This window comes from Henckelia pumila, chromosome 3 (assembly GCF_033568475.1).
Source record: "Henckelia pumila isolate YLH828 chromosome 3, ASM3356847v2, whole genome shotgun sequence".
NCBI classification, from domain to species: Eukaryota; Viridiplantae; Streptophyta; class Magnoliopsida; order Lamiales; family Gesneriaceae; genus Henckelia; species Henckelia pumila.
In genome coordinates, this window is record NC_133122.1 from 182,684,861 (window position 1) to 182,695,078 (window position 10,218).

Genomic DNA, 10,218 nt, shown 5'->3' on the forward strand with positions numbered 1-10,218 from the left:
GCAGAGGAGGAGTTGTAAGTTGTAAGTAAGAAGCAAGTGATGGTTGGGGGGAATGAAGCCTGGTCCGAGAATCATTCAGGGTTTAATTTGATTTCACAAACAAATCACCTCCATGACCTCGAGCCAGACAACGTTCCACTCAACCTTAAAACTCACGATTCGAAGCTCGAAAATTGAAGCAACTAATGAATCGATCTCCATGTATATATATAATTTGCGTATGAGTGCATGTCTAATTTATAATATGACAAAGAAACTCATGTGTTTGAGGGGAATGAAGCCTGGTCCGAAGCATTTCACAGAATGAAGGAACAAAGTAAAAATCACTCTGAATGAAGCAGCCTCGAGCCAGCCAACACTCCCCCCAACTCTTTCGCATTATATAAAACCCTACAACCAACCCCATCTCTTTATATATACAATCAAAAGGGTAGCTAGGAATTGATTCATTAATTTGGCCTTTAAAAAAAAAAGAAAAAAAAAAGAGAGAGAGAGAGAGAGAGTATATATAATGCATAAAGTTCTAATATAGACAAGTTTGACATTTTGCCATAGTGTCATATATACTTTACTGGTTCGATAAAGAAAAAATTACTACATTTCTGATTTATATTTCGTTTCCATAGGTGACGTGCATGTGTCGTGGTCCATTATATCTTTGCATAAATACGTCCGCGAACATTTGTGTTATATATGCATGTTTCATCATATATATCACATGACATTTTTGTGGTTAATTAATTAAACAACGTAGTTTGTTATTAGTATTTTGATATCGAAATTAGGTAGCTAATAATATCTTGTATATATAAATGAATTAATGAAGAGGCGTACACAAAGAATGTTTGGGTTGATTAATATACACATATTAATATACATACTACAGATAGAAGAGGGGGGGGGGGGGGGGGGGGGGGGCAGTGGCATAATATGTCTTGAAAAAACAGTCCCAGAGACACAGATGCCAACAGGAACTGACTGCATGAATCTAATTGCATGATGCACTTATGATTCAAATGTTGATCCTTATTAAATTAATCTCTGCAAATGGGATTCCTTTTATTAATTTAATTAAATTAAATTTAAAGAAATCTCAAACCATGCAAGAAAAAGTTAAAAGAAATCCCGTTCCGAGTTATTACCTAACTAACTGATTAAACTTTATTGCTTTCATTTCCAATGCAAGCTGGCTGGCTATGGGATGACTTGTGTAAAAAGATTAGAGTCATCAGCTAGCTAGCATTACCTGTTGTTGTTTCCAGTCAACTGGGCAAGCTTTGTTAATTGCTTTGCATTTGTAGATGAAAAAAGAAAATGAAATTACATACAGTCAAACACACAGAACAAGACAAAAGAAAGGCGCAATATTATATATAAAAATGCGCTTTACACGAGAAAACAGAGGGGGAGGACTGATGTGTGTATCAGAAGCCTCTTATCTCATAAATGCGATTCTTTCATCATTACCTTATTATTTTTAGCTTCCTTTCTACACCTACTTTACAACTCCTTGTGTACTGTCAAAAACTATTCCATTTCTTAATTTCCCTTTTCTCAGCATTTTTTTTTTGTTTCAATTTTCCCTTCTTTTTTTTTTTTTTTTTTTTTATCTATCAATAAATTTATAAAATTTCACCTGTGAAAGATAAAATGAGAATTGTATACCTGTTGTGTTACTTGAAACCAAAGAAGATAATTTCGGGAGCAAGAATAAAACCAGAATACTGATGATGATGATGATGATGATGAATGCATATTTCATGTTGTTGTATAATATAATTTTTGTGGAAAAAACATATTACATTTTTTGTTAAAAAAAATTGTATTTTCTTAGTTTTATAAATAAAAATTGCTTATGATACTACAAAAAAAAAAAGAAAAAAGAAAAGAAAAGACAAAGAATGAAGGTGAATAGTTATTTGTGGGGAGCTGGGAGAGCAACAGTGGGCTTCCACGAAACACGTTTCGCAAAAAGACGGCGATTATGGAAGTCGAGATCTGGACCGTTGAAATTGCATGATCCGACGGCTGATGCTTTCGCTGTCAGCGGGAGCGGAGGATGGGGAACCGGTGAGAGAGTGCCCGCCCAACGAGGAGAAGAAAATTATTTACTTTTACGAAACAAGAAATTAAAATTAAAATGCTGACGTGTAATTTAATTTTAAATGTATTTTTTTATGGCCTAACATTGCCATTAATGTAGTGACAGGTCTTTGCCACTGCACCCGAGTCAAACTACAGAGCCTTGAAAAGGCATGCTCCTTTACTCATTGGGTAATACATTTCAATTTCAATTTCTTTTCTTTTTTTTCGATAAACAAATATAAATACATTTTACTTGAATTGGATGACTATGATTATGAAAATATATGATAAAACAATTTATAAGTTTTGAAAACATTAACCAGCAAAAAAAATAAAAAAATTATGTCACGTCAGAGTATAAATTCGAACTAAATATATGTAAGACTCATTGAATGATCAATTAAATGGTAATGACTCAAATTTTGTCATATCAACACCAACAACATCAATAAATATCAAGATATGTATAATTGGATTTGGATACACGATTTTGATATTTCGGTAAGGCTAACTTCTCATTAACCCAATACACACGTTACATTAAAAATAATAGGAATGTTATTTCATCAGGTAGCACAGACTCAATCATGTTATGCTAGTGAGCATAGGTTTCAGGCAGGGTCTTGATTTGTCATTGTTTAAATCTATCTAATTATAAATGCTAATTATTGAACTTAATTTATATGGCCTGTTTTTTTATTGGTCACTCAACCAATTTTACTTAGTGAGCCCAAAGACACAATATACGTGATAATTTTAATTGTTGTCCAAATGAACTTTCAGTTTTTGTGAAATATATAATAATATTAGAATGTGCGAGGTGATGGACGGGTGAGATCATCTCTCAAAATCGTACGGTTTGCAGGGGGGCAGAGTACACGAGCACGTGATGACAATTAATGAAATCTGACGATGGTGAAGCGAGAGGGACAAGACCACAGGCATATGCTGGGTGACGTGTCTGATTATTATTGGGCGTTGACTCCCATGAGATGGAGCCCTAGGGGTGAGGAGCAAATCATGTGACAATAATAATTATCATCATATTTTCATCATCACACACAACAAATATCCCTATTACAATCCATTCTATGTGTTTCTGTACAAATAGAAACATATTTGTTAGCCAGTGATCCAGCTTCACTTATATGAATCCCCACCCTTTTACGTTCCAAATTTTATTTTATTTTTCCAAATGTATGAACAGAAATCATATCATCTTATAATTTAGGGTTTTTTTCTGTGCGAAATATGAAGCATCAGTTGATAACACTTTTTGTCGTTGGACTCAAGTTGCACATCACGCGAGAAGACAAATTTAAATGAATAAGTTAATAACGCAATTATTATGATCATCGACAGCTTACCAAGAGTGCAAACACAAACTTAAATACATCGTAATGAGTTTGAAGAGGGCATATTTTTAAGAATAATTTTTATTATTTCTCATATTTTATCTCAAAGTCCTCCAACAAAGTACAAAATGTAACGTGTATGGATTACATTTGGTGCCTCATATACATAGCAAAAAAGAAATGAATTACACCTCAGGTGATAATAAAAAAAAAATAAAAGTGCACCTTTATTTCTTATTTACTAAATTATATATGTAATATCAAATTGTTGTCACTTCTCATTTTTTACTCTGATCCACTCGAGATTTTCTTGAGAAGCATTCATGCAGATGCTTCTGCAGAATTCACTCATAAAGAGCCAACCAATAGATTGGTAAACGCCTCTTGATGTATTTGCTGTTGATATGAAAAACGTTGTGTCCCAACTAATTTCTGCATCGATCTCTACTCAGATTTGTATTCAAATAAGGCAGCTGTATGATTAAATCCACAAGATACTTGTACTGCTTTTACGTTCTTGTAAAAGTCAATCAGACTAGGCTCGATGTAGTCAACGTCATCACCATGACCCTATACACAAACGCCCTTTGATTCAGTTGTCGCGAACAGAGAATCCAGAAATGAACTTATCACTTATAAAAAAAAATACTCAACAAATGAGGTTTTGCTAGAGAAAGAAGGAAAAAAAACAGGTAGGCTCCATAGTTGCTTGAAGTGGAGAAGCCATGGCAGGAGCCGGTTTCCAGAAAAAATCAACTGACAATACATAATCATCAATATAAAACTTGATCACTTAATCCAATTACCTTTACGGCATCAAGGTTGGATCAGTTGTTATGTCATGCCCAGGGTCAACGGATTCGTCTATGCAAACTATACATGACGGATTACACTAGCAGCTAAATTAATCTACTTCCCATAAGTCAAATGATCAAGTAAAGTTGATCAAGTAAGTTGATAGGGAATTCAATTATGAGGTATTACAAATCTTATCATGCATTTCTTTGAATCAATACGAGACAAGAGTATTACACGTTAACTCACTCTTTACTGGCCAACCGGTAAGGGGTGACAACATTGCAAAATTAGCACCATACTTGGGATGACCCCACTGTGCTTCAAGAACTTTGATCAAGTTACTTGGTTGGCAGTAATTCAACACAGGAATAAGATTTGACAAGATTTGATGTTTAAGATGGCTCAACATATTCAATATCACACATTCCAGATACTAATCAAATACAAACAAAAACTGCGCAGAACAAAAGATAAGTTTAAGCTAACCAATTGTCCGCCAGGAGAATGTCCTTCTTCTTTAAATGTTCCATTAGAACCTCCCCAACCCCATGTGTAAATATTGCCTCCTGTATGTCACCCGGAGTTAAATTGGAATAGAAATAAACAAGAAGAACATTGAACCTATGGTTGGTTAGGTAACAACAGATCTTCTATAAGATACACATGATACTATAATAGAAGTATAGAACGACACAAATTGTTGATCAGGATCTTCAGCTTAGAAGATGTTTACCAGAAATTGCTGCTGTGTGCTTCCAACCACAGGATACCTGTTACAACAAACAGGAAAGAGGGATGAGACTAATGAGTCCTATAACTAATATCTGGTTATATTTATGAATTCGAGTTCCCCGTAGTCACCACTGTACATCCAAGTACAACTTCAGACGGACTGCGTAAATTTTTGGATTCAAGTGGGATCTGCTATTTAATTTCTAACAAGTTTAGAAGTAAGGAACATTTTTTTTCTATAAATTAAGTAATTAATTCTGAGTTCATATTGTTACACATATCTTTAATATGAATGATATTGATTTCATCACCTAATCATGCAAATATTTGTATTATAGTTGAAATCTCTCCCTCGCTGCATTTCTTCTATTTTAAAATTCAACAGTAGTCGAACTGGAACAAATCTCCAAGAGAGTCAACACAACAAACCTGAGTAGCAGGTTGATTCAAAAATGGACCTTGGACTCTTTCCGGTGAATATATTACATCCGTGCAGCTGATACATAATGTATGACCCAAATTACTGATATATTGTTTACAATAATGAACACTAGCAACTTTTCGTTAACTCGGCTCAATACTAAATGACACAGATTGTACCCAATGCCGAGACAGCCATTTTCATTGGAGCCCCATGTATACAGATCTCCACCATCTGTGTAACAAAAAAGACTATAAAAATTAACTTTTCAGGAACATCAGCCAGAGGTACAATGAACAAGTAACATGTCTACTACGGATACACACCCTCTAAATATGCCTATAAATCCAAGCAGTATCTTTTCGAACAAAGTACACAACACATTTAAAATTTTCACCTATTAATTTTATGACTGGAAATTTAGAAAACAAAACTTTTTTTTATAGAAAGAGGTGGTTCTAATTATGTTTCTATGAAGAAAGGCATCGACAAAAATTACTTGTGATGACACAGGTGTGATAACCACCACATGCAACTTCGTCTGAGAGTGGCAAATGGCTGATTGTGGATGGTGTAGTTGCACTCTTTGCTTTGCCGAAGCCCTAAAATTTTAGGCAAAAATTAACACTGATCAGATTAAAAAAACATATCAAGAATGGTTTGCATGAAATGACGATACAGCAAAGATTGTTAATATTAATGAATTTAAAGCTTACCCATTTTCCTAACTCCCTTTCACCAAAGAAATACAAAGAGCCATTTTCTGTAAAATTCGAATAATTGCCTAGCTAAAGCACATGATAATAAAATCCAAATTGAAAAAAAGAATATATCAAACATGAAACAGTATCGATATACCACAAATACAGGCGGAGTGTAGCATTCCAGCAGAAACACTTTTAACCTAATCATGAGGAACCAACAACATGTTAGAACAAGTAGGACGAAATATTAACTACAACTCGAGATGATGGAACAAGTAGGACAAAGAAGTACCTTGACTCCCTCAAGTTCTTTAATTAGTCGTGGTGTATACTCACTGCATTTAAGAGAATATATGGAAAAAAAATCAATACAGGTGTAAATGGTGTTTATTAATTTATTAATGTTTATTCACATTACACAATAATCAACGACAACATAGTTGACAATCAAGATCTGAAAATATACCAACAAAGAAGCATCCTTTCATTGATATAACTTGGTAAAACAAATATAGGACAGCATTTCCAATTAAGCTAAATGTAAAGAACAAGGCCCTTCATACATAACTGACTTTCTCGGGGGGAAAGAATCCAAATTTTAAGCAGTGACCAAACGCAAAAATGTAAGAGCAAGCATTAATGTGCAGACAAAGGAAAGGACAAGAAAAGAAACCTGCTGCTTTTTTGAAATCCCAAAATGCTTAATTCATGTCCATGACCAAGTCTCCCCGAATCTCCATCACCCCAACTCAAGACCTCACCTTTATCTGGCATACGGAAAAAAGGAAATGACCAAAAAAACTAATGAGCAATGGGAGCAAGACATAACATCGTGAAGTTGATGGAAGTCAAATAATCAGGTATCCGAAAAGAAATGTGCTTCCAGATACAGATTTCAGACCTGTAACAGCAATTGAGTGCTCAAACCCTAAAGATGCCATTTTAATGGTGACTCCATCCAAGCACGGAACTTTGATAGGGACAGGTATTACCCTTTCCGCCTCTGCAGACAGCAACAAATGTGGCAGATGGTTACAACCATGGAGAATTTGTGTGCATTATTATTATTGCATCGGTTAGGAGGAGGAAGCGCTAAAACTGTTCAGTTATTTGCTTGATTCATCCATAAAGTGGAGCAGACATGAAAATATGAGTGATAATCACTAAAGATAGGATAACACCGATATAGGCTCAAACAATTACTTTTTCCAAGACCAAGCTGTCCATTTGCATTCTTTCCCCATATATAGAGTTCTCCGTCCACTGCAAAAGAGTAAACAGACTTTCATGAAACAAAACCCAACATCAAAGTTGAAACCTATTAACATATTGCCGAATCGAAAAGCTATTAGCATGTCATTTCATGCAGAGAAGAAGGAAAATAAATTGTGTATACAATTTCAAGAAGATGAGGCTTGCCTAGAGCCTTTCACACTAAAGAAGAAACATGTGTGGGTAAAATTGAAAGGAAAGACTGGAGTCGTATTACATGGCAAAGAGAGAAGAAAGAAAGATGAAAAAATCGAGAAGAGCAAAGCATCAAACACTGTTGATATGATACCCGTAACAGCAGCCGAATGATGGTAACCAGCCGAAACTCTAATAACCCTGCTCGGAATTCCAGAAACCCTGAGAGGTTTCTACAATAAATTAAGTAAACAATTGATAAATAAAATCCCTATTCAATAACAAAAACATGTTCATACACGAATCAGAATGTTAACTACTTAAATAAAAAATAAATGAAGCAAGAACTCCAGCAATAGGAAAGGAAAGAGATTAAAAATCATGAACAAAATACTTCAGCATTAGAAAATTGAGCCATTAAATAATAATTCAACAACAATTAATATCCTATTTTATCTGTATTGCACCTCTTCTGCATCAAGGCAATGGCTAACATAGTATTTCAAAAATATGCCACACATGAGAAAGCAAGTGAGATATTGCAAGATCCGGGATACATATTGATGTCAAAAGGAATATAGAATGATTTATGGACCTCTTGAAATGGTTGAAGCTTCAATTACTCCATGTTTTTACTTCAAAGTTAAGTGTTAACACCTTTTCTTCGATTAGTTAATCCCTATTTCTCTTACGTTTTCCTCTCCCATCAGTACAATCTGACACATGAAACCCTCCATCATTAAACTTTTAAGGCCCTTATGCCTGGCACCTCAATTTTTTCAAAAAGCAGATCAAGGATTGCAAATCAGGTTTTAATTAACATCCTCGATGAATATCCCAGTCCAGTGGACAGAAGTTCTAATAAAAGTAAGTTTTTCCAAATTACTTTGGTTATTGGATATTGTGGCATATTTAAGCTTGAATGGACTTGCATTCCGAGAAAAAAGAAAACGTAAGAGCTTCAATTTTTTTCCATATCTATTCAGAAAATTTGAAGATCTAAGTGTATTCCTGAACTTTGATAAGCTGCGCACAACTATCATTGTCATCAACAATGTTTTTTTATTGATTTAGATTGCTCGGAAATCTTTGATTGGCTCAAGCTTTAGAAATTGGATCCAGTCTATGTGTCTGACTGAGTAACACCTAATTCGTCATTCCTACAATCGGCATTTAAATTAAAAATGAGATTCTTATCAGTAAGTCTTTGAGACATACCTTTCCACTATGCTGTAAATCACTCAACCAATTGACCAATCTAGTTCTCCCTGACCTGGAATCTTATCAAAATCTCCCTGTGGGTTCATATGTATACCCACGTAAGTATTGATACATGCTTTGGACTAATGCTCACTTTCACAATTGATAATCAGCAAAAACTGACTTGAAGCCTTTATGTTTCAGAAAATTGCTAGGATAGGGAGCAGGGACAAACTTGCAACAAATGGAGGCTAAATTTCGATCTTAAGTGCAACGCATATAATTCAGAAACTACTAACTACTTGAGTATGCACAATGCTTGTTATCTTGTCGTGGAAAATTGAACTGAATAGATATGAACTAATCAGCTTAAGAATAGAGCCTTGATAATGACTCACGAGGCGCAAAGAAGCATAAAAACAGATAAAATGCAGTGAATCATGGAAAGATACAACTCCAGAAACAAAGATTGTATCAGAGTTGAGATAGCATACCAGTGTATAACTGTTTGAATCTGAAACTCCTAGCTGTCCAAAGTCATTGAGTCCAGTAGCATACACATCCCCATTTTCTGTCGAAGCAGGATAATTTAGAGTCCTACGCAAATTTTAGTAATCCACCAATACATGAAACAAATGCACAAGCTGAAAATTTTACAACACGAAAAGGCTCAATTTTCAAAGCCGCAAGCGAATCCAAGATCAACATTTAAGTTAATATGAACAAGAACACATCCATTTCTTGGTCTAACCTCATTCCCTACGTAGAAAAAAATAAATTCAAAAAATCAAATGATTTGCGGTTAACCTGTGAGAAACAGAGTGTGAGCACCGCCACAAGCTACCTCTCTCAGACTCTGATCATCGAAAGCTGATGCAAAAATAGGCTTGGGCCTCCACTCAGACCGCAAATTCCCAAACCCCAGCCTGCCATAATCCCCGTTTCCCCACAGAGCAGCAAAACTCTTTCCTTTACTCAATTCTTGAGCAGTCTCATCAAGTTGGCGACTTTCAGCGCAAACCCACCTTCTAAAACATGATGAGAATGCTGATCTTGCTTTGTTGTTCTTCAAATTTGAACAAGGTGCGAGTTTTTTCACGCAAAAATAAGTTCTTGAAACCGTCATTTGTTAGATTTGCGGGAGAATCAAAATGAGGTTCATGATTTTAATCGCTGGTGATGATTATGATTCTTCGAAAATCGTACAAAAGGAGAAACTGTGACTCCAAGGAATTGTACTTCAGGAATATTGATTATTGGCTTCAAATAGCGCAACGTAACGTAAATATGGCTATATGAAATTAATTAACTTTTTCTTTCTTTTTTTTTTGAAACCAACTTTTTCTTTAAAAAGAAGGAAAAAGAGGTGTTTTCCCCAAGCCTAATTATTTACTTTCTTTATGCCATAAAATAGTTGGGCTTTCAATCCTACTCATATGGGGCCCCGCCTTTGACCACGTATTTGGACTAACAGAAATTACCCAGTAAACCACATTTCATCGTGGGAAAATAAGGC

At 35.0% G+C, this 10,218-nt stretch overlaps 1 protein-coding gene across 1 annotated transcript; it reads right to left on the reverse strand.

Annotated features, from left to right (window-relative positions):
• Positions 1-3,536: 3,536 nt before the first annotated feature.
• Positions 3,537-9,972, reverse strand: LOC140890753 (ultraviolet-B receptor UVR8). Its single transcript, XM_073298776.1, has 15 exons — positions 9,510-9,972; positions 9,197-9,273; positions 7,657-7,735; positions 7,299-7,358; positions 6,997-7,098; positions 6,769-6,862; positions 6,388-6,430; positions 6,250-6,295; positions 6,108-6,154; positions 5,891-5,993; positions 5,571-5,625; positions 5,400-5,466; positions 4,972-5,008; positions 4,725-4,804; positions 3,537-4,010 (listed from the first exon to the last, which is right to left on the reverse strand). The coding sequence occupies exons 1-15, from the start codon at positions 9,826-9,828 to the stop codon at positions 3,885-3,887; spliced, it is 1,335 nt and encodes a 444-aa protein (XP_073154877.1). The 5' UTR covers positions 9,829-9,972; the 3' UTR covers positions 3,537-3,884.
• Between the last annotated feature and the right edge of the window lie 246 nt (positions 9,973-10,218).